The sequence below is a fragment of the Ambystoma mexicanum genome, chromosome 6q (genome assembly GCF_040938575.1).
Source record: "Ambystoma mexicanum isolate Mex_15411 chromosome 6q, UKY_AmexF1_1, whole genome shotgun sequence".
NCBI lineage: Eukaryota > Metazoa > Chordata > Amphibia > Caudata > Ambystomatidae > Ambystoma > Ambystoma mexicanum.
This window is the reverse complement of record NC_090937.1, coordinates 1369466647-1369492131: the sequence shown is the minus strand read 5'-3', so window position 1 is coordinate 1369492131 and position 25485 is coordinate 1369466647. Positions and strand designations below refer to the sequence as shown.

At 45.1% G+C, this 25485-nt stretch overlaps 1 protein-coding gene across 3 annotated transcripts in view; it reads right to left on the bottom strand.

Moving 5' to 3' along the window:
* The window catches only part of TBC1D14 (TBC1 domain family member 14), a 1472366-nt gene that overhangs the window by 1211005 nt on the left and 235876 nt on the right, over positions 1-25485 (bottom strand). The window contains exon 1 of one of the 3 annotated variants that reach the window (XM_069632001.1): positions 19097-19370. The exons of the other annotated variants lie outside the window; for them this stretch is intronic. Coding sequence (XP_069488102.1) covers positions 19097-19131 — 35 coding nt within the window. The 5' untranslated portion in view covers positions 19132-19370. Of the gene's footprint in view, positions 1-19096; positions 19371-25485 lie in introns of those variants that run through there. 3 annotated transcript variants of the gene reach the window in all.

Here is a 25485-nt window from a genome sequence, read left to right as displayed (position 1 = left end):
TCCTTTTCTAGTGCATCTGTTAGGCCTCACCAGTTTGTATTCCTGTGCCTTAGCAAAAGTACCTAAAGACTTGCTTACACTGCCACAAGTATCTTCATGTTTCACAAATGAACGTTACTTCTAACTAATGACCACAAAAATGTGGAGTCTTCATTGTATTAAGGGTAAACACCTTTTCTGGCTATCTCTTGAAGACTGAAAAAGTGACATTGGATATTAAGGTCAACTAGGCTCCGCATAGAAGAGTATTTTATAATTGTTCAGACAAATCAATGTATATTCTGGTTGTTGCACTGAAATCTATGCACTGAAAATGTTATAAAAACATGTTAATGGAGCAGGTTACAGTTTTGGATTGCATGGGGGCCATATGCTGTCAGTTACTGTGTTCCCCCTGCAGGGCTGTTATTTACGAGCCAACCTCTCCAGAGATTAGAATCCTGCATCGGTTTTCTGCAGCACACAGAAGGCAATCCAAGGACAAAGCACTTGTCTCCAACTTATTTACCACTGCTCATCAACTCAATCTCTCTTCTGTGCTTATTCCTCTTGATCTTACTGTTACATACAAACCTGTTAATCGCACCTATGTCCTACTCACTCTCTCCAACATTGACATCCATAGATTTGCGCTTGACTTGATCGCCCTCTACCTACTGGGCCAATCCTTTTCTAGCTGTTGGAACACTGTCAACTCCACGGCCATCTTCCCTCAGAATAGAGATTCAACAGGTGTACAGTTTTTGGCACATTACTATTCACACTCTAGATCTCCCTTGGTAAACGAATCTCTTGTTTTGGCTTGTCCATTACTTATTTGCTGATGACACACAAATTATGTTCTTCCTGTCCTTCATGCCTAAACTATTCTGCTGTACATCAGTCTATCTGCCATCTGACAATGGGTGCCACTTTGGTGCCTAATACTCAACTATTTGAAAACCGAACTGTCACTCAGAGCCAATGCTCCACCAGGACACATTTCACGTTTATCCATTCCACAGACATTCTCACCCCATGCCCCAGGACCCCCAGGACTCACAGCGATTGATCCTCTTTCACAGTGATGTACACCTTATTAATTACTGCTACTGGCATGGTTACCAGGATACGCCCACTGAATATATGCAACATTGGTCCCCTTTCACTCGTAAAAGCTTGATTCTTACTCTGTCCTCCATTGGCTCGACTACTGCTGTAGCCTCCTCTGGGGCCTTCCTCCAATCCTCCACCCCGTTCCCCCTTTCAAAATGTTTAATTTTCCAGCTCGTATTCTTTACAAACATCCACATTCCCATCCCAGCTTTGGCCACTGCCTTGATGCAGGACGGTTCTCCGCACACACCCAGTCCTTCAAATTCCTCACCTAATATTCAAATGCAGTCATATGCTTCCATCTGCTACCTGGCAAACTCAATCCCCTTTTACGCCCCATCTAGCACCCTGCCATCTCAAGCCCTGATCATACAGTCCTCTGCCCCCTCCATGCTGCCACCCACGTGTGCTCATTTACACTTCTTATTGTCCACCAATGGAAGATTCCACCCCCTCAAATCAAGAAATCAGCCACAGTAAAGGTCCAGAAGAGCACTCTCAAAATGTAACTCCTACCTAGGAAAGCAGAACTGGGCTCTTCCTTTCACCGTAACTGAAAACCTTCCCCTGCAAGACGCAGAACTGTAACCGCAAAAGTAAATGGACTAAAAGTACTGTCAATCAGTGATATCCCCAGTCCATTTCCACTTGTGTCTGACCATTTCATCATCGGACCCTTGTTATGCTCACTATGTCAGTCTAGAAATCTAATTTGAGACTGCAAACGTATTTTGGAGGCCGTGGGCCAACCGTCTCATGCACGATACGACAGAATATAGGTTTGAGTGATTTAATGAACAGCCATTTTGATGTAACAAGAATCGCCATTTTGTTTTTTAAACCATTGCTCATTGCTTTCTGTTCCTATTGCTTCGCAGTATATTTTGCGCTTACACTGCTCGACTGAGGAACAATGCTGTCTGTATATGAAAAGGACAAGGCCACAGGGCCGAGAGGATAACAAGAGTTTCGCTGAAACACAAACGTAGGCAGCGCCAGGAAGAATGCCCGGCTCCCTCAATGTAGCCTTGAAGCAGAGCCACAGGGCATTTAATCATTTCACAGCTGCCAGCCAGTCTCGTTATATGGTAGAATATGTTAGAATAATACCACTAAAGGCTTGAATTATGCTTTTCTAACAGCCCCCCCTTGCTGAGCCTGCTAAGAGCATGTCGGCTCCCAGGACGCGAATAGCAACTGACAGATAGCAAGGTCCGGAATGTAACCCCCTCTGCATGTAGCTCACTTCCAAGAACAGAAGCGCCATGTTCTATTCAATAACCAAAAGATGCCTACGCACTCACAAATTGCAAATTGTTACTAGAATAGATGTTTGAAGGAGTCATAGTGGCCGGAGATGTCCATCGTCCCACCAAGTTCAAAGAAACCCAATGAAGAGGGGTGTTAACCATGACATAGCTGATTATTTGATATGCATTTTGTATATTTGTAACTGATGTACGTAATTCGCTCTCTTGCGTCCCACGAGGTCTAGAGATACACGTCGCTGGGCGTCGAGACCGAGTTGGCCAACTGAGACTTTTGCTTTGCTATAAAACCCTAGCTTTGGGAATACAACCTCGTGTCTGGCGTCTCCATTGTGTGTAGTGACTCGCCTTGTTTCCATAGACGTCAGGGTAACCTAGGGGCCCCTTTCAAGATGGCACCCAAATAGGGACCCTCCCCCACTTGTTCCTTCGCGTAACGTTGTAATTGAGAAAGGCAGAGACGGCGAGGACGGGACGATCGAGCCGGGATCAAGAGGTGTTCGGGCGCCCTGTAAAAGTGATGAGAGACTCCTTTGCAGATCTGCACACATCTGATCCCTGATCGACGTGCCTGGCTAGAGAACAAGGAGGCGAGGGTCCCGAAACGAGGCAGAAGCCAAGAAATGCAGACACGATGTCCTTTGGTGCGTCAGTATACAGACGACTTGATTTATCAGGTGAGTCATTCCCCGATTCATAGCATCCTGATATTGGTTGAGAGTTGACTTTGCAAAATCAAACGCCCTATGTAAGGTTGATTAACCAAGGGGAAGGTTGAAACATGCCTGGGGTATTGTCCACCTTAGCAAGGTTTTTCCGCTGTGGTAGACAATCTTTGGAAGATGGCCAAATTGTACCACCTGGGGGAACGCCGTCGTATGAGATGTATATGAAGTATGGAGTGGGTGCGATAATATTCTGTGAGACTTGGCATAGGCAAACCAGAAAGCAACAAGACAACCACTGGCCGATAAATGGTAGTTTTGAGATGGCGAGGATAGATAACTTGGAAAGGGTGTTAAGAAAGAAAGCGCGCCCTGCGGCATTTGAAACTATTAAAGACTGGAGAAAGGAAGCAATGCTCCGATTTAAAAGCAGAGCAAAGCATGCGCGCAGGCATAAATCAAAAGGTGAGGTAGCGGAAGAAAAAGAAGAGGAGGAGTGGACAGAGTCCAAGAAGGGCAGGCAGGCCTGACCAGTTGAATATAGAAAAGATATACCCACAACGAGAATTACACATGACAGATGAATTGATAGAAAATATATTGACTCATACAAAACAAGGCCCAAGATCAGAAGAAAGACCAGATACATTAGTAACTATTGCCCAGACCCCGCCCGTAGCTCAAGCCCTCCCACAGCCACAGACCGCGCACGTAACACTTCCTACTAGCCAACCAGGCCCACAACAGACACTCACTGTTCCCATTGTCCCATCCGCAATTCCCGCCTTAGACTCAGACTCGGTACTGTCCGTTCCTCCCGGGGTTGAAGTTGAAACCGCGGGGGCAAGAGGCGGGACTGACCAACGGCAGTGCACAAGGGTAACCCGCAGCGCAATCAGCAAGGAGAGGAAGGTGGAATTGCAGCAACAGGCAGAGATGTATATAGACGGGAATGATGTGACGGCAACATTGGCTTCGATATATGACTTTCGTAGAAGCAACGAAAGACAGGTAGTGTTGGAATGCATGGGTGATTATTTGGTGGAGAGATGGAAACAGCTAATTCGGAAATTACCACTGCAGCGATTGTTAGATCTCAATGCATTAGCACGCTGTAGGGAGAGGGATGAAGAAGTAAGAGAACATGTGTATAGACTTTTTGAGTTAAAGGATGAATTAGATAATGACTATGCCGAAATGTTTACTGCACCCGGATATAGGAGTAAAGATATTGGGAGAAATAGAAAGGAAACTGTAGAGCCATATATACAGCGACGACATTCGATGTCATCAGTACAAAGGGGCGACAAGTTAAAAGTGTGTATGCGAGAAGCGTCTAGATGGATGTCAGATCCTAGTATTCCCACAATGGAGATACACGAGATATTTGATGAATATTCCATGCCCATGAAAAGAAAAGCGCCACAATCGATGGTTGAACACTTATTAGATAAAGATATAAAAAACGATAAGGCCAGCCCGCCTGAAATAATGGCAGTATATAGGAGAGCAGTAGAACGAGGAACAGGAGAAACAGCCCTATCATTGGATCTGGGAATATTGTTGCATCTAAGACAAGGGGGAGGGACGGTAAATGGGGCATTCCCTATTAGAGAGGTCCCACCTACCTTTGTGCCCAAAGTGGAGGTTCCCGCAGTGGGCAATGTAGCAGCGCAGGTAACACCTTCCCATTACACCGCCCAATACGTGCATGTCCCCTTTTCCAGACAAGAGGTGAACAACATAAAGCAGACGATTCCGGATATAAGAAAGAATCATGCAGGGTTTTACAAGGAAGTAGAGTCCTGCCTACAGTCATCCGTGCTTACCAAGGGTGATACAGACCTAATATTCCCGGAGATCCTGCCAGCAGATTTATGGAAACAAATAAGGAAGGTAGATGACACAACTGCCTTTGGCGCCACATGGGCGGATTTGATGATAGAGGATAGGAATAAAGCGTTTGGAGGAACACCAGGACCGAACCTGGTGGCATTACCAGCACGTATAGTACAGAAGTTAAAAACAATTGTTCCACAGAAAAGAATCCAATGGGACAAACTGACTGCATGTGTACAAGGCAAAGATGAGTTGGCTACTGATTATTTTAATAGATTTGAAGAAATAGTCACAGACTTCAGCGGGCAGGATGTGGGTTCAGAAGCAGGGAAAAGGTTATTTGTTGACAAATATGTGAGGGGGTTAAGACTTCCAATTCAAGATCTAATAATGACATCAGAGAGCGCATGGCAAGCAAAAACGTTGGGCGAAGTACTGCATATTGCCCAATATTATGAGTGCAGAGTGACTGCAGGAAAAGAAAAAGAAGAGAGGGATAGGGTAAATCTAAAGACACGGGTATTAATGCAGCAAGTAGTAGGACATAATAGAGGGCGAGGGAACGCACAAGTGAGGAGTAGTTCGAATATGTATGGGGGAACAGTGGGGGCGAATCAGTGTGCATATTGTAAAGAGGAAGGACATTGGTGAGCGCAATGCCCGCATTTACAGAACAGAAATGGGTCTGGTCAAAGCAGACAGCATAGAGGACACCCAGGAGCGAATGGACCAAATAGGAATAGTATGCAGCAGCAGCATCATAATAATGGAGGTAATCAAAACCAAGGCCAAAACCAAAATGCCCCAAACCAGAGTCAGGGACAGCAAAATCAACAATATGTAAATCAGAATGGGGGAAATAGAGGGAAGAGTGGAAATGTTTTCGATACACAGCCAAACACGTATTACAGTAATAGTAATGATTATACATCGGACGATGTGTTATTTCCCCAATATGACAGCCCAGGACAGGGGTCGGAACCAGTGTCTATTCCCGTGAATCAGAGAGGACCCTACGTAGAAATGAGAGTCGGGAATGAGGAACACCGCTTTCTTGTAGATACAGGAGCACAGAAGTGTTCAATAGACCATCACTTGGTTCCGAATATACCACTGTCAGGGCAAAATAATATTTCTGTAGGGTTTGCAGGTACACCAGTCATAAACCCAGTGTCCAAACCAGTCCCAGTTACCATAGGACCACTCACTGAACATTGTCCTTTCCTTCTAACAGAAAATTGTGGAGCAAATTTGTTGGGATTGAATTTGTTGAAAAAACTAGGTTCTGTTATACATTGCACGGCAGACGGAGTGTTTCTAACGATATGGCCACACGATGCCCCCGTGTCAGAATTCATGTCCAAAGCATTACCAGGGGAACTAACTAAAGTACCAACCTGTATATGGGCAATGCATGACAACGGTGTGGGATGTTTAAAGATAGAGCCAGTAAAGATTTTTTTAAAAGAAGGTGTTACCCTACCGCGAATACCCCAATACAAAATTTCGGTTGAAGGTGAGAAAGGATTGAAGAGTATTGTTACCGATTTGATGAAATTAGGGGTAATAGAGGAAATCACAGGCAGTACATGTAACAGCCCGATCCTTCCGGTTTATAAAAAAGGAGGTAATGAGGTACCATACCGTTTCATAATTGATCTACGCGCATTAAACAAGGTAGTACATCCGCAATTTCCTTTAGTGCCAGACGTCACTACAATATTGACAATGATATCTGTTTCAGCAGAATATTTTAGTGTAATAGATTTGAAGAACGCATTCTTTAGTATTCCAGTCAACAAGGACAATAGATACTTGTTTGCGTTCACATTAGGAGGACGATCATTTACACGGATTCCACAAGGTTACACGTAAAGTCCCAGTATTTACAGTAGCGCATTAAAAGAGCAGCTAGACATGCTGGAATTACCCATGGGTTGTGTACTTTTGCAATACATAGACGATTAATTACTAGCTGCAGACACAGAGGAGATTTGTAAAGAAAGCACTGTATTACTACTGTCACACCTAGCGGCACATGGCCATAAAGCTAGTTTGAAGAAATTTCAGTATAATCGAAAGGAGGTAGTTTATTTGGGCTACCTACTTTCGAAAGGAGGGAGAAGACTAACGCCAGAACGCATAGAAAGTATTTCTTGTATGCCTATTCCAAAGACACAAAAAGAAGTCAGAGCCATAATAGGCATGGCTTCATATTGCCGACAATGGATTGGTAATTTTGTGTTGATTGTGAAACCATTAGTGAATTTGGATAGAAAGGATGCGGTTATGCCTTTGCAGTGGGATGAGGAATGTCATAGAGCATTTGATGGATTGAAAACTGCATTATGCTCGGCTCCAGTTTTGGATACGCCAAACTATAAGAAAATGTTCAGACTATTTGTGTGTGAAAGTGAAGGGTGTGCATTGGCGGTTTTGACACAGGAACAAGGTGGAAGAAATAGGCCGTGCGGCTATCTTTCATCTGCGCTGGACACTGTAGCGCACGCACTACCACGATGTTTGCGATCTGTCGTAGCGGCTGCTGCGTCAGTGAAACAAACGGAAGGGATGGTATTGGGGCACACATTAATTCTGATGGTGCCACATGCCATAGACGTTCTATTAAATAGGACACAGACGCAACACCTCACCTCTGCTAGATTGACAAGATATGAGATTATCTTGCTTGCGCCCCATATCCAAATTATGAGGTGTAGCGCTTTGAATCCTGCAGAATTAATGCCATTAACCATAACAGAAATTGGGAAGAATGAATCACCCCCCCACGATTGCTTAATGGTCACTGAGGAAGAAACCAAGGGGAGAGTTGATTTAAGTGATATTCCACAGAAAGAGCCGGATGGAGAGTTATTTTGTGACGGCTCATGTTTTAAATTACCAGTTGGCACGACAACTGCCGCATACGCTATCACTACCCTAGAGAGTGTTGTAGAAAGCAAAAGAGTCCCCTATAATTTCGCACAAGCTGCGGAAATAATAGCAGTAACCAGAGCCTGCGAGATTTCTGAAAATGTGAACGTGAATATATATACTGACAGTCAGTACACGTTTGGTGTGGTTCATAACTTTGGACGACTCTGGGCTGAGAGAGGGTTTCTGACATCACATGGTGCCAGAATTCAACATGGCCCTTTGATTGTACGATTGCTGTCTGCACTCACGTTTCCAAAGCGCCTAGCAATAGTGAAATGCGAGGCACATAAAAAAGTAACATGTAAAATAGGAGAGGGAAACGCGTTTGCAGACAGGATTGCGAAACAAACTGCCACTGATTTAAATACCAAGATGATGACGGTTCAGACAGAGGAAGTACCCTGTATGATAGAAGATGGAGTTGCGACGGTCAAAGTAATGCAGGCCGAGGCTACGGCCAATGAAATACAGGGATGGGCAGAGGGATCTGCTGAGTTGGATTTGGAGGGTTGTTGGGTGGACAAGGGAACTAGAAACTGGATGTTGCCAAATTCATATGTGGCTGCAATGGTCACAATGGCCCACAGTCCTACGCACATCTGTGCCAAGAAAATTATACAGCACCTTTCTACAGTATGGCAGAATGCAAACATAAAAAAGAATGCAGAAAGGTTGGTGCAGAACTGTATCACGTGTTTACAAGACAATGTAGGAAAGGGAACAGTGACACCAACAGGAAGTTTTGGCCGGCCCTCCATGCCGTTTGAGGTAGTTCATTTTGATTGCATAGAGATGGAAAGGTGCCAAAACTTAAAATACGTCTTGGTGGTAATCTGTGCATTCATTAAGTGGGTGGAGGCATATCCTTTAAAAGACTGCACAGCGATGAGTACGGCAAAAGTAATGTTGAAGGAGTATTTTTCCAGATTTGGCTTGCCCCGTGTCCTATGGTCCGATAATGGACCACATTTTGTGGGTGCAGTGGTGTTACAGATATGTGCAGGTCTCCAGATTGATAAGAGATTCCACAGTTCAAGGCATCCGAGTTCTGCCAGTCTTGTGGAGAGGCACAACGGGATACTTAAATCAAAGATTAGCAAGATTTGTGCGGGAAGCAAGTTGAGTTGGGTGGATGCATTACCAATAGCACTATTATGCATGCGTACGTCTGTACAGGCTAAAACTGGGCTCTCCCCATACGAGATCATTATGGGGAGGGCGGCAAATGTATGGTGCGCACCTCAGCCAAAACGACACAGTGAGATAGAACATCCTGTGCTTAGTACTTATTGTGGCCTTTTAATGCAGAAATTGCGTTTGATTCATCAGCAAGTGCAGGAGGCATTACCCGTGCGGTATACCGGTCCGGGGCACGTGCTGGAGCCAGGAGACTGGGTGCAGCTAAAAAACTTCGAAAGAAAGTAATCATTAGCACCCAGGTGGCGCGGGCCCTATCAAGTACTTTTGGTGTCGCAAACGGCAATCCGGGTGGATGGAAGGAAGTCGTGGATCCATGCCACCCATGCCAAGAAGATTCCAACTGCATTGAAAGTTTTGCCTGACACCGATGACTGGAAAGAGACAGCGGTCGCAGAGACAAAAGAAACTGTTGCCAGTGTGCAGCCACCTGATCTGCCAAAACATGAAGTGAAACTCGAAACAAAGCCTGAGACGATTACCAAAGAGGGGGGAAGGGCAAAGAGTGCCCCAATGTTGCCCAGCAGAATCGACATCACTGCTGACCGACGTGAAATCTGCCTTGCAAATACCAGCAGAAACAAATAGTGTACCCCTTTGGCACCCACAAGCACGCCAAAGACTGAATCTGCATTATTGGCGCCGTGCACACCAGCACCTGCAGAAGCGCCGCAGGCTGACTTCAAGCCTGAATCTGAAAGTGCACCAGCACTGTTCACGGATCATACGATACCAGGAGCAAGGCGATACAACCTGCGGCCTCGGAAAACAAGGCGATCTGCATTCTTTTTCTTTTGGTGTTTATGTCAACCTCTGGTTCAGCTCATGGACGGAGCAGGAACCAGGGGTGTAGAGGAGAGAAGCATGAGAATTGTGCAAGTCGGACAATTCAAGACTCGCGGCTCCTCGGTGCGATCATAAAAGTACATGTGTCCAGAACCAGAGCGGACAAGCTGGGCACGCATGATACTGAGGCGAAAACTGATCAAAGGTCCTCTGAGCAGTATAAGAAGGGACAAGTGATCTATCCTAAAAACGAATAATTGAATCCAGGCTGAAACAAAAAAGGACAGGCAAAAACTGAACTGGGAGAATTTCATTGAACTTATAGACATCAGAGCAAACGCGACGAAGAGAGATATCCACAAAGAACTGTGATAAGGAAGAAGGACAACGAGAAACATGCCGGGACCGGTTCCAGCCTCCTCCTGCACCAGCACTGCTGAAAATGAGTCAGTTATAAAGACTATAACTTTAAGAAAAACGCATGGTAAAACAAATTGTATGCTGACACTAACGATAATGATGTGCTTTATGAGTGTGGTAGCACCAATATCAACAGCCCTAATATTATGGTGGGTAGAAACTATACACCCATTAGAAATGTTTTTACCAATAATCGATATATCCACTACTGAAAGCCCGGTTCAGGTGATCACTTATACCCTACCCCCAATGGAAGAAAAACACAGGGAAGGTTTTGGGAATAATACATTATTATTAATCATGAACATGACACATGCAATCCTGAAGAAAACAAACTGCTGGGTATGTGCCCATTTACCACAGCATGCTGGGAAAGGAATAGGGTGGTATGTGCAGCCGTTACCATCAAGTTCTGCACGTAGTGCATCTTTAGGTGCAATGTTCTATGGGAAATGGAATGAGAGTAGTACGGGTCAATTAGACAGAACCAACATGAATGAGTTTGAGGAGATAATAATGAAGCCTGTGGGTTGTTCCATTTTCCATAAAGCACAAGTAATAGCCCCAGAGCCCACGAGGAAAAGCACACGTAAAATAACACGACAAAATAGACTAGATAGATTGTCCCCGCCAGAAAAAACATCTGTAATGACGTTTCGTGTAAGAACAGAAGAGAACAAAGATGCGATGCCCCCATCTTACACAGTGAATTATAGCCCAAGAACTTTCCCGTTTTGCCTGAAAAAGAAAGGATCTTTTTCGGTCGGAACATATACTGGTTGTATGAATACGGTGGTACTAAAATGGGAAATAGAACCAGTATACGTAGGTGATCCAGTTTATTTTATATGTGGAGAGAAAGCATACCTTTTTTTGCCCAGACACTGGGGAGGTACATGTTATCTTGGGCTATTATTCCCAGGGGTATTCCTCTTGGAAACAGCAGCCATGGCCAAATTATCCAGAACTAGAGTCAAAAGGACTGACGATGGTGTTTTAATAGCAACTGATGTAGCAAAATCATTCGTTCCATTCTTAGGACAGATAGTGAACTCCTATAATATAAGGCAATTGTCCAGAATCCTAAAGAATACAATAAACACAACAGATATATTATTCAACATGACGTTGGAAGAAAGAGGAATCAGGTTAATGATGCTGCAAAATAGAATGGCTCTCGATGTAATCCTGGTTTATCGTGGGGGAATTTGCAAAATAATGGGATCAGCATGTTGCGTTTGTGTCGATGACTATTCCCCCACGATCTTTGAAGCAATAAAGAAAATGCACGTCCTAAGCTCTGAATTCCCCACGGGAGAAGGGAGCTGGGAAATAGGATCTTGGTTTTGGGGAATACTACGATCTTGGGGATGGAAGCTGATCTCGATACTAGTAGTGGTGTTCGGAATATTCCTAACGTGGTGTTGTTGTATACATCGTTTACCCATAGTATGTGCAGAGGTAACTGAGGGATGTACGGAAGGATGCATGCAAATGATAACAAAGAAAAAACCACCTCATGATCGAACTAGCCCAGACCCAAATGAGATGAGAGTAATAAAGGAGTTGATGGCAATAGATATTACTGAAGGCAATGATAACCACGATAGCATGCAAGAATCAGACATAAGTACTTCAGATTCATCATCACTAGAGGAGGTTTCAATAAATAGATGAGATGTTTGGCATACGGCCAAAGGAGGGTTTGTCAGTCTAGAAATCTAATTTGAGACTGCAAACGTATTTTGGAGGCCGTGGGCCAACCGTCTCATGCACGATACGACAGAATATAGGTTTGAGTGATTTAATGAACAGCCATTTTGATGTAACAAGAATCGCCATTTTGTTTTTTAAACCATTGCTCATTGCTTTCTGTTCCTATTGCTTCGCAGTATATTTTGCGCTTACACTGCTCGACTGAGGAACAATGCTGTCTGTATATGAAAAGGACAAGGCTACAGGGCCGAGAGGATAACAAGAGTTTCGCTGAAACACAAACGTAGGCAGCGCCAGGAAGAATGCCCGGCTCCCTCAATGTAGCCTTGAAGCAGAGCCGCAGGGCATTTAATCATTTCGCAGCTGCCAGCCAGTCTCGTTATATGGTAGAATATGTTAGAATAATACCACTAAAGGCTTGAATTATGCTTTTCTAACGGCCCCCCTTGCTGAGCCTGCTAAGAGCATGTCGGCTCCCAGGACGCGAATAGCACCTGACAGATAGCAAGGTCCGGAATGTAACCCCCTCTGCATGTAGCTCGCTTCCAAGAACAGAAGCGCCATGTTCTATTCAATGACCAAAAGATGCCTACGCACTCACAAATTGCAAATTGTTACTAGAATAGATGTTTGAAGGAGTCATAGTGGCCGGAGATGTCCATCGTCCCACCAAGTTCAAAGAAACCCAATGAAGAGGGGTGTTAACCATGACATAGCTGATTATTTGATATGCATTTTGTATATATGTAACTGATGTACGTAATTTGCTCTCTTGCGTCCCACGAGGTCTAGAGATACACGTCGCGGTGCGTCGAGACCGAGTTGGCCAACTGAGACTTTTGCTTTGCAATAAAACCCTAGCTTTGGGAATACAACCTTGTGTCTGGCGTCTAGATCGTGCGTGGTGACTCGCCTTGTTTCCATAGACGTCAGGGTCCCCTAGGGGCCCCTTTCAACTAAAATATGTATATTTATTTATTGTGCATTTGTTAGGTGCTTATTCAACAAGTAAATTGTATTTCAAAGCTCCCACAGAGCAAGAGTGAGGGAACAAGGGATTGAAACAATACACTGGAAGATAAAGACTGACCTACTAGGCCTTGTGAGAATACAGAACTTGGAATCTATTAGTGGCATTGCACCACTAACTGTAAATGTATTAAGCGCCTAAACACAGGCAAGTGTTTCAAAGCACTCAAGGAGGGTGGGAACATGGGGGAAAAACAGTCGCTTAGAGCCCTTTAAATTCTAAGGCGATAATAGTCTCCACAGGCAGAGCAAGTGCGTTGAGTACATATAACAGTTTGAGATACAGCAAATAGGCCTGACCGCGATTCTGCGGTTATTCCAGTGCAATTTAGGGGTGAAGGTAGGGGAGAACAGACAGGCGATCTTCAGGCATAATGCGTACGGATCATGCAAGTGCACAGACGGTCACAGGTAGGGGGAGGTACAAGTCCACCGGGTCGGTGGAGACAGGGTTAAGTGCAGAGAGACTCACACTCATGGGTTATTTCTCCAGTGCAGTGAGTGTGGGTGGGGTGTAGGGCCCTGATGCAAGTGCGAAAGGGGGCTGGCTTGGGTGCAAGAGACCTGTGAGATTCTGAGGTACACCAGGCAGTCAGTCAGCCAGCTGTAAGGAAAGAGGAGGTAGAGCGGGAAAGAGCAGAGAGCTAGGTTAGCAGGGCAGAGGGAGGGAAAAGGAAGGGGAGAAGAGGAAGGTCTTGAGGAGTTTCCGGAACTTAAGAAGATCAGGCTCAAGACGGAGGGTGGCAGGGGGGCTATTCCAGAGGGAGGCACCTACTGAGGATAAGGATCTCTGCTTGGAGAACTTGCTCATTCACAGAGTGTTGGAGGTAGATGAGCATAGGGCTCGAGAGGGACAGTATTTTGGTAGATAGCGTTGCAGGTAGGTAGGTCCCAGGCCCCAGAAAGCCTTGTTAACAATGCAGAGGGTCTAAAACCTGATCATTGTAGCCACGGGGAGCCAGTGGAGGGATTTCAGTGGCGGAGCGATGCAGTCCCTGGGCTTGTGGCCAAGGATAAGTCTGTTCTGGATGAGTTGCAGGGGGGCACAGGGCAGAAGAAGGGAGGTTGAGGAAGAGGCTGTTGCAATAGTCCACCCTAGAGAGACCCAGGGCTCTGGAGATAGTGAGCGGTTGGGGGAAAGTGAGAAAAGAGATACCTCTGAGGAGGTGTAGCTGATAGTTAGATTTTTTAGAGGTTTCTGAAATGTGAGAGGAGAGAGTGGAGTCAAAAAAGACCAAGGTTTCTTGCCTCGCAGGTGGGTGCAGGCACAGGGCCAAGGGAGACCGGCCAGTGGGAAAGCAGGAGCAGAAGTCCCAATGCGAATGATCTCAGTCTTACTGGCGTTGAGGCAGAGGTCATTTGCAGCACACCATGACTGAATAGCGGACAGTCAGATATGAGTGAGGAGGCGGTGGCTGAGGGTAGCCTGAAAGATGTGTGCGTCATCCGCGTAATACTGGAAGTTAGAGGGGAAAGTGGCAATCACATGTGCCAAGGCAGCCATATAGACGTTAAAGAACCAAGGTGATCAGTTAGATCCCTGGGGAACACCACAGGTTGAGAGAGCTATAGTAGTGAGAAAGGCTCAGAGTTCCACCTTAGGTGGGCGGTTGGAGAGAAAGGAGGTTAACCACCCCAGACCCTGACCTGCAATTCCAGCAGTGTCACCAAAACATGCAAGCAGGATGTTGTGGTTAACTGTGTCAAAGGTAGAGGAGAGGTCAAGGAGAATGAGGACAGAGGGGGTGTTAGTGTCAAGATTTGAGAGCAGGTCTTCACAGTTATTCAGAAAAGCAGTTTCCGCGCCTCTGGCTGCTCTAAAGCCAGACTGATGGTCATGGAAGCAACCAGTAGATTCAGTCTGGAGGGTCAGCTGAGAGATCGCAAACTTCACTAGGAGTGATGGAGATAGGGCGGCAGTTTGCCAGACTGGAGGGGTCGGCAGAGGGTTTTTTGGGCAGAGGGTGCACAAGGGAGTGCTTAAGGGCAGTTGGTAAAACTCCAGTGGAAAAGAAGAGATTGCAGAGATCAGACAAGGCTGGTGCGAGGGAGTCAATATTATCTTTAATGGTTTTAGAGGGGCAGGGGTCCACCTGTTTGGGTGAAGCCTTCATAGATCGGACTTGTCTAGTGACCTCATCAGGTGTGACGGGTGAGAGAGAAGAGGGGGTAAGTGGAAGGGCGGGCCACGGGAAGCGCCGGTGTTGGCGTATGCTGTGGTGTGGAAGAGAGTGGAAAGGATGTCTTGGGTTTTTGAGGTGAAGTGTGCAGCAAGGGCTGAGCAAAGGTCATAGGTGGGTGTGACAGAAGAAGAGGCTGCTTTAGGATTGGCCAGTTTCTTGCAGACTTTGAAAAGGTCAGCCGTGTTGTTTGAAGACACAGATGCAGGCTTGAATAAAGACTATTTCGTTGGAGCGGATGCAGAGTCAATATTGCCTTTGAAGGAGGCGGCAGGCCAGTTTGCCAGATGGTTTGCCCGATGCGTTCCATTTCCACTCAGCTGCCCTACACTTGCGTTTAAGGGCAGCCAGGTCAGAGTCGTACCAAGAGTTGCACTTTTTGGAAGGCTTCAGACTGACCCTCATGACACGGGCAAGAGTGTCAAGAGTGTTGGAGATAGAGAGATTGAGGTTAGCGAGGGCTATGTCAGGGTGGGAGTCAGCCGCAGGAGTAGGAGGCGGGGAGTAGGTGGAGGCAGAGGCAGCTACTGTCACTTATTTCATGGGTCTGGTAACTTTGAAGCCCAGTGGCTGTGCCGGGTGTGTTGCTGCAAGAGGAGAGGAGAGCTTCAGGTGTGTTGAGAGAAGAGAGTGGTCAGTCCAAGAGAAGGAGATAGACAGAGGGATGTCAGTAGAGATGAGGGCATCCAAGGTGTGGCCTGCAGTGTGAGTGGAGGCAGAGGGTAGTAAAGAGAGGGAAAGACTCAGAGGTTGCAGAAAGGACCCGAGGAGTCAGGAGAGTCCAGATGGATGTTCAGTGTTCAGGTCACCCAACAGGAGGAGTTGGGAGGAGGAGAGTAGAGAGGAGGCCAGGTCAGCCCATTCTGAAAAGAAGAGAGTCGACTGACCTGGTGGCCGATAGAAGGTGGCCACGATGAGAGAAGATTTAGGGGAGAGTGAGAGCCCGCAAACTAGGCACTCAAAGGAGAAGTAGGCCTGAGTAGGGATGATGGACACAGGTATGCATTCTGGGTAGATAAGTAACACTGCGCCACCTTTCTTCTTAGTCCTGGGCACAAAGAGGATTTTGTATCATTCAATGAGGAGTGTGTCAAAGCTTGTGATGGAGCTATCCTTGAACCATGTCTCTGTGATGGCAAGCACATCCATGAGTTCGAGGAGGTTGCAGATGTCAGGCGAGTGTTTCACGGCAGAGTGAGTGTTGAGTGGCAATGTGGAGCAGCTTGCCATCTTTGAAGGTCTTCCTCGCGGGGGCAGGAGACTGTGTTCTCCTCCCCACCCCCTGAGAGTGGCAAGAGGGCCAGGGGGATAGTGGAGGATGGCAAAGAAGCCTAGGCTGACAAGGAAGCCGGCACAGAGGGTGAGGGAGCCTGTGCAGAGGAGGAGGGCACAGAAGGCGAAGGAGCCTGGCCGCAGGGAAAGGTGAGGTTATAGCGGCGAGCGAGGAGCCTGTCTAATAGAAGAAGGTTGGGTTCAGAACCCTGAACCAAGATGGTTCCATTAAGATAAACATTAAGGACTACTCTGGAAATGGTGAAGAGGTCGAGGAGAACCTCCCAGCGAGTGCCACCATTAATGGGGGAAGAGGCGATGGGAGAAAGACGACTATGTAGCGAGTCCATAGGTCTGGTGCGTTAACTTAGAAGAGGATGTCAAATAAGAGTCTCTCTGGCAGAAGCCGTGACATAGGTGTCTGCAATAGGAAGGCCTGGGTTGGAGACCATTATGTCTGTCTTAAGTTTCTTCCGGCCAGATTTAGTGATAGGAGATAGTGAAGCAGTTGGAGAGAATAAGAGTGATAGATAGCGACATGGTTGGCTGCAATGGAGGTGGGTGTGGGGAGACACCAGTCTAAAGCACTGATGCACATGAAGAAAACGGGTGGGGGGGGCACAAGGGAGGGGAAGACAGAGGGTAGCGCGCCAGCTAATGAAGACACCAAGCAGCCACTAGGCAAAAATAAATCCGATTAGGCAGGACAAGGTGAAACACATACCACAACTGGGCACAGCTAAATTCAATTTAGGCAGGACAAGGTGAAAACATATGCAGCAACTAGGCACAGCTAGATTCGATTTTTGGCAGGACAAGGTGAAGCAGATGCAGAATTGGGCACAGCTAAATTCCGTTTAGGCAGGACAAGGTGAAACACATACCACAACTGGGCACAGCTAAATTGAATTTAGGTAGGACAAGGTGAAAACATATGCAGCAACTAGGCACAGCTAGATTCGATTTTTGGCAGGACAAGGTGAAGCAGATGCAGAATTGGGCACAGCTAAATTCTGTTTAGGCAGGACAAGGTGAGACATGTGCAGCAACTGGGCAAAGCTAGATTAGTGTGAAGTCCAGATGAGATGGAATGAGTGGTGGGACAGTCCCAGGTGTGGAGAATGAGGATCGATGAAGTTAGTTGAGGGAACGGACCTTCAGTGAAATGCTAGATGCTCCATTGATTACAGCGTGTCCAGAAAGTGTGGCATTCTCCTCAGCCTCCATGTTCACGTGGGAGGTGTAGGAGAGGACCCACAGACCTGGCCAGGCAACGGACATGGCACAGACAGAGCCTTAGAAAGTGGGCCTTTGATGCGGGCCACTGATGTGGCCCATCGTTTTGCTCAAGTACATATTTTTGATAGAGGTGCTCACCTTTCATTTCAATAAGTTGAAAATACAGATACCCTATAATTATTTACCATTCAGTGAATTACGAATAGCAACCTATCGGGACGTTTTTATTATGCAATATAAAAATATGTAACAGGTCAAATGCATTATGCTTCAGTAATGCCAGCTCATGATCATCTAGATATCTGAAAACCACTCATGCTTGTAGTTCATTACCAACATGCATCTCCAAAACCCTGCAATAGCATCAGGGGTTAGGCGTTGGGTCCTGTACGAAACGTACAGCATTTCACCCTTTTACAACTGACAAGCGGAAAAGACAATCAACGAATGTGCCAATTTGTCTGTGGCAGCAGGACATGGCAAACGCACTAGGCCACTTTCCAACTAGAAAAGCAGGCATGTCTAGGACATTCGATGCAGCATAATAAAAAATAAAATTAATCTGTAGTTGCACATTGCTATCCAAAGTTATGCAAGGTTCTAGAAAGATTAGGAGAACATCCTGTACACCAGGCAATGATACAAACAAGGCCATCTCCGTTAAACGTTGCACCCTATAATAGCAAAGCTCTTCGTTTGGAGGTTTAATAGTTACTGTATTTTTTGTAAATGGACGGTACAGCCATCGGATGTATATCGTGCTGCAAGCCTAGACTCAAAACACTAAACGTGGCTGATATATATGGAACGCAGAGAAAAAACACGAAAGGGGTGTGCTTCGCAAGCAGCCTTGGAGTGCTCTGCATTGGAATTGGAGAGGATAGTGACAGGACCATGAACATGTATAGATCTGCCCTCGAATATCCTACAAGTTTAAACAGAACCTAGAAACAATGTAGAAACATAGCACATCAGCAGGGCACATGCACGTCTATTCAAAGTGCCAAAGTGCATCAAAATCAAGTGTCAAATTAACAGTTAACAAAAAAGTCAGTACCTACAAAAAAACCTATAGAACTAGGTTCGCTGTACAATAGTCCGATGCATAGCAGCATAAAAGCTTCCTTTGAAACAACTGGCTGAAACCGTGCTCGAAAAGGTTTTCTCTTGAAAAAACGTTTTAGAATATTAACCAGAACAATGCTATTTATTGTTCGCGAATTTAGGAAGCAATACAACAGTGCACTTAAAAAGCATTCCCTTTTAGCACAACAATGTATCTTCAGAAATGCAATATTATGCAAGTGGAAACATATTAAAAACATATTTTAAACACACTTAGGTGTAGAAGGTTGTAATCCTGCTTGGTAAAGGTGACAATTAACGAGGAAAATGAACGTATAAACTGATTTTACGCGCATTGACGATTAAAGTAACTTTCTTTTATACAAACCTGTCTGTAAATAAAACGAAAGAAGGGGCTGCCATTGTTTCCGCTAAAGTGCTGTACAATTTAGACAGTCGCGCTTCGAAGTCGGTGAAGTAGTGTATCCCGAAGAAGCCCGTTTTAAATCACATTTCAATAGGTGTTGTAAAGAAAATATATATATATATATATTTGTCAATTTCGGCCTTCTATAGCAAATCAGATGAGGGAAGGTGGCGACGCTGGGGGCAAACTAACGCTGCTTCTAGGTGACTCCAGTTGCTCTGTCAACAAGGAAGGAAGGCAGGAATGGCCCAAGCAGCACTTTGTACTAGTCAGTGGGAGGGGACCAAATGCTAGGAAGATTAACACACCCACTGAAGACTTTGCTGCAGAACTGCAGAACGTCTCGGGTTACATTCTTTCACCAGGCGTTGCATGCCCTCTGTGCCTTCAAGAACACGAATTACTGACGCCTCGTTATCAAAAGGAGTGCTGGCAAGTGTCCTTAAAATGAGCGTGCTATTGGTGATCAGCCTGCCGCCACGTTACTGCAGTGCGCAAGGAAAAGCACACCATAAACATGTACACGATCTTTTTACACTAAATATAACAATGGTTTTCATAACATAGCCTAAGACGCTCTTCCCTGGAATGGAAGCCAAGGGTATTTAATTCCCAAGCTTTCGAACATTTCATGGGGGAATTGATTGGTAGAGTCAAGCAGAACTCTAGACTTTCAACTAAGGGAAGGGGGAAAACCTTGTAGGTTTATAACTTGGCTGATGCCAAGAGGAAGTTACATTGTGATATTAGGTTGTTGATTAAGTACTGTAAGTGCACTATAGACCTTAATCCAAATTGAAGAAAGTAAAACAGAAATATAAAAAATTTTGTAAGTCCATCAAATTTTCCATGCTGCAGTTGGATGAAGAGTGTATGCTCTGTATTTTAATGAAGCATGACTCCCATGCCTTTTGGCTCTTGGTTAATAATCTAGACCCGTCGATAGAGACATCAATGTTAAATGCTGTGTCTGAGATTCAATGGGTGGAGTTCTTTAGTGGGATTTAAAGAGGGGGGCCACTGGATACCGCTGTAATGAAATATCCTATGGAATCCACATGGGCTATTAGGATTCATTTTGAAGATATTGTGTCATTAATTAAGAGATGCAAGCGTTTGCGTGCCCCTAGCCCAAATGGCCAAACCAATTTGGCACTAAAATTATATCAGAGCAATTGGTCTAAGGTTCTTCTTGTCCTCTTTGAAAGTATTGTAGTCTCTGGTATTCTCCCTACTTCTTGGCGAACAGCTATCGTAGTCCCTATTTTTAAGCGAGGTCTAAGGTCTGAGCCTAAAAATGATCGCCCTGTTTCACTAAATGATGCAGACTGCAACATTTGCTCAACATTTCTTCTAACAAACATGGAGGAATGGGCGAAGGAGGCGGGACAGCTAAGCCTTTTTCAGACAGGCTTCCATAAGGGGCATTCGACCAATCTTAATGGTTTATTGGTGAAGGCACTCCAAGTCTCAGCATGCAACAAGGCGAAGGGTAGCACCTTTGTGGCTTCCATCAACCTTTCCATGGCCTTTGATAATATTAGAAATAGATTATGGACTAAACTCATCCAATGGGGAATGCCAGGAGGTTTTTTGAGACTTCTGATAGCCCTCTATTAGGACTCTGGGATTTGTGTAAGATTGAATAATGAAGGAGCATTATCAGCACGCATTAAAACCATGAGGGGCCTTAGGCAGGATGTAATCTAGTACCCTATATATTTAATCTATATGTATCAGACGTGGTAGAGTATTTGACAGTGGCGGGAATGATTCCACCAATTATTGCCTCATTAACTGTCGAATGGTTAGGTTAAGCTGATTATTTTTTATTATTTGATAACTCGTGGACTGGGTTACAACATTTGCTGACCAAATTAACTGCGTTTGTCATAGACAATTGGCTTCCTGTTAACCCTGATAATACCGGGGAAGTTCAATATTTGATGGTTTTTGTTTGTTACTATGAAAATCCAAATAAAAAGTGTTTTTTTTAAATAAACGGATAATACCAAGATTTTAAGCATTGCACAGTTGAAAAAAAAAAAAGAAAGGCAGGGCATGGTCTTTGGAAAATAAAGTTATTGGAACGATGGATACCATCGTCTACTTGGGTTTTGCAGCCGGACCCATTGTCCTTTACCTGTCCTTCTCAGTAATATCCTAACCTCCTGTTCTTGCAGCGCCACGTTGGCCTCCCTCAAGCCCCTTTGGCCATCCCCTGCCTTGTTGTCCAATGAAATTTCACTACTCTAAAGGCCCCAAAAAAATGCTAAAACAAACACTGCTTAGAAATGTTTAATCTCAAATTCACCTGCGAATACCTGTGCAAACTTGCTAATCATTTCAATCAGGTCTTGGAATGTAGTGGGGCATCTGCAATCTGGCTCCATGCATTCCAGCCTCCGCCAGCCTTTCATAGCTGCCCTTATAACCTCATTTGTTGTGGGGGTCTCCTCTGGTCCTGCTGACAAATACTACTGCTGCTAAACTCGTTGCTGCCCATGCCATTCTCTTCTTGGCCTTTTCTTATGAATTCTGTAACATCCTGTCTTGAATTAGCTCCCCATGGCTTCATTAATGTCATGAAGTTGTCAAAATGGCTGTTGTAACGTTGCGACGTCCGTAGGGCCAACACATTCTCCCCAGTGTTCCTACAACACTTTTGCTATCCCCCAGAGCCACCCTGGCATTAAAGTAATCTCTTAGGCTGCCCCTGGTGCAAGCTGCCTGAATCTCTGCCACTGTAAACTAGACAATGCGTCAACTATGTCTCAGCCAGGTGAGCATCAAGAATCGTATATAGGCAAGCACATTTGGGCAATTTGCAGTGCCATACTTCATAACTTGCACTATCGCTTGATCCTTTTACTGGCCAACCTCTCTCGCCAGATGTAAAAATGAACTGCAATGGTTAACCGCTCTAGGAATGTTATATTCCGCATTAGGTTCTGTTCTTTCCATGCCGCGGCCAGGCGCTAGCGCACCAACTTCCTGCCAAATATGCTCCAAACCCCAGATACCAGACCTGAAACGTCTGTGAAAAGCTTGATCTCTTTGCTAGACTGCCATGGATCACTCCATACTGAGACCCCATTAAAGGATTCAAGGAATATATCACAAGCCAGCAGATCTTTCTTCACTCTCGTCCCCAAACACATTTGATGATGCGCCTGCGTCAGCCGTGCAGTTTTCCGGGCATGCCATCTAGCAAATACTTTACCAGCTGGGATGACTTTCCCTGCAAACTTAAGTTGCCCATCAATTTCTGCAGTTCTGCTAAAGTTGCTTTCTCTCTTGCTCTCATTTCCTATACTGCCTTCCAGAATTACTCCACCTTCTCTGCGGGGAGCTTGCAGTTACCTTCCCCTTTTTCCTTTCCACAGAAAGAAAGTCGTCTAGGTTATGGGCCACTTTAGCCGCTCGGCATCGTTTCCTCACACCCCATGAAGGTGCTGAACAGCTCAAAATAATGGCAAGAGACTGAGCAGCCCATTGGCATTAGTCAAAATGCAGCTGTCCTTTAAATTGGGAGACCCAGTAACCTGAAGCGCTCTGAATGGAATGGCAATAATTGGAATACAGCATCTACGTCCACTTTGGCCAAAAGAGCTTCCGTGCCCACTTGCTTCACTAGGGCAAGTGCAGTGTAAAACGATATATGATATGATTTATGATGTGGCATTTATAACGCGCCTGTACACAAGTGTTTCTAGGAGCGACAAGAAAAGGATGGGGAAACAAAGGGAGCACAAAATAACGATCTTACTAGGACTTGTCTTTCAGATTGTGCACGTACGGGGGAAGAGGAAAGGGGAGAAGTGCCAAGGGGTTGTGGGGGATGGGGGAAGTGCAGTTAACTCACAAGTGCAGCCAGCGGAAGTGCAGAGAGAAGGGACTGTAGGGTTGCAGATACATACCCTTAAGTGCTGGGGAGCCTGGAGGTAGTGCGAGGGCAACTGGACATGCAGGACCCTGGGCCGAGTTCAGAGGGTGACCAGGTTACCAGTGCACAGAGCAGTCAGGTGCGTCAGTAGGGGAGAGGAAGAGAGAAAGCCGAAGTGAAAAGGAAGATCTTGAGTTGCTTCCGGAACCACAGCTGGTTCTCCTCAAGTTTGAGAGAGGCAGGGAGGCTGTTCCAGAGGGAAGCCCCAGCTGAGGAGATAGATCTGCCCCCAACTCTCTGCTTGGAGTAGCGTCTGACCCTCAGAGAGTTGGAGGTGGATGAGCGGAGAGCTCGAGAAGGAAGATGTTTTGGAAGAGAAAGTTGGAGGTTGTTAAGTGACTTCAATTCAGCAATCCCACTAAGTCAGTGCCTCGTCTGGGACGCCGAAGGGAAGCCCTTATTTATATATTTATATGACAAGTTATACTCTGGATGATAAACCCTTATATAACACCCCTCTCTTTGAATCCCCCTGACCTCACAAGAGCCAAGAAGTAGGTTTGTTTTGCAATTTAAAAGGTTTGAGAAAGTAACCACAGTATATCACACGTTTATGAATAAATTAATATTTGATATCACACTTAAGAATATGACAGTGATCAACAATGGATAATATTACAATTGTACGCTTATTTAATTAATTAGGAGTTGGTATAGGAAGGAAAAGGTAACTGAGAATGCTTTTATGGTTTTAAGGAAAAACAATGATGAATAAAGTGCAGTACAGAAATAAACTGATAGGGTTTCACAAGAGATAATATGTTCACTTTTCCCCTTGTGGCAATTCACTCCCCCCTATCAATAGAAGGAGATGGAGTAAAGCACACAGTTTTCAGGAATACAATCACAATACAATACGGATTTCAGTTCCCCCCTAGCAAGCTTAGAGAAAGAGGGATGGTTTTAAAGCAGGCAAATCCTTTTAAATGTGGTGGCAATGAAGTAAAAATATGCTAAAAATGCTTTTAATTCCCTATAGGAGGTTCAGGGTAGGTGATAGCTACTTTGAATTAGTTCAGGTCAGCACTATCAATGATTCAGGGATGGTGATCAGGTTGAAAACGGAATTCAATAACGGAAGCAAAAGGCATATTTGTACACGTGGTTGAAATGAAGCAAAATGTCAATTCATGGCACTTTTTTTTGAGTGTGTCGAGCGCGATTATGGAAAAACTATAATGAATAGTTTAGGCTTATTGGAAGGCTTGTTGGAAAGCTTAGAACCTTAGCTTTAAAATGAAAGTTAAATGGCGTTCCTAGCACACGCGGTCCCAGAGATATGGACGATTTTGTGGAGATAGTTTCTCGAAATGAAAGTAAACTTCAGAATGACAAAATGACACTTTTACAGCTTTGAAATGACAGAATGAACACACGATTCCTATGATGCAGTTCTGGACAGGTTCAAATGTTTTAAATCAGATTATTTTAGACTAAGAGATTGGTTCTGGCACAGTTCTAGCTGGATACTCACTCCTAATTTTGGACCAGAATGCGACTTCGCCACGGATCTGGTCAGGATTGGACTGGACTTCTGGCGGCTTCTGGTACTGGTTCTGCTCACAGCGATCTGGTCTGGGTCTGCTAGCGGCACTTCACAACGGTCTGGTCTCTCTGGTTCTGGTCTCTCTGGATACAGCACTGCTTTCTGGGTCTGCTACTGGTTCTGGCAAAGTTCTTGGCAAAGAATCCAACAGCTCGCCTGGCTGTTGAATAGTTTGGTTGCAAACGATTTGGAGGCCTGCTGAAGAGGATTCAGCTTGTGGATTGGCCCCTGCTTTAAGTTCTGGCTTTGTTCTGGATCTGTCTGGAGTTGAGTTCTGGATTTTGTAGTCGTCCGGCAAAATGCTTCGCAAGAAAGTGGAAAGTGAGTGTCTTGCCTGTCGAAAGCAGTCTCTTTTTGTGTGTTTTGAAAGTGGGTGGGTCGGCTCATTCTGCATGCACAACCCTCTCATGATTTGATAGGTTAAGGATTCTCTGTGATCTGATTTGAGAAGGGATAGTGTGCCAGAGTGAGTCAGAATGAGTCATCATTTTACAATCTATTGAAGAAACACCCCTTTGCTTTTACTTAGAAAATGAATTTTTCATAACTAACAGGTTTCCCAGGTACACACGTCGTTGAAATTACATACACATATCACAGATTAATTTAAGATACACTCTTGACCAACTCTGATCCCCCTAAGAGCCTGGGTTCAAAAATGGCAACATTTTGTGCTTTTTAGTGACTTTTGCCATATTGGTTTTTCCTCAAAATGTACACAGACCTGCACCCCTTCCCTGAGCATATTTCTGGAAATTACTATGTCTCTATCCTAAACACAGTGTCTGCAATATTAATAAATAGCGGGGTTCGGTCCCAGAACACCGCACAAAGTGGAGTTTGGTCTCAAATCGTGAG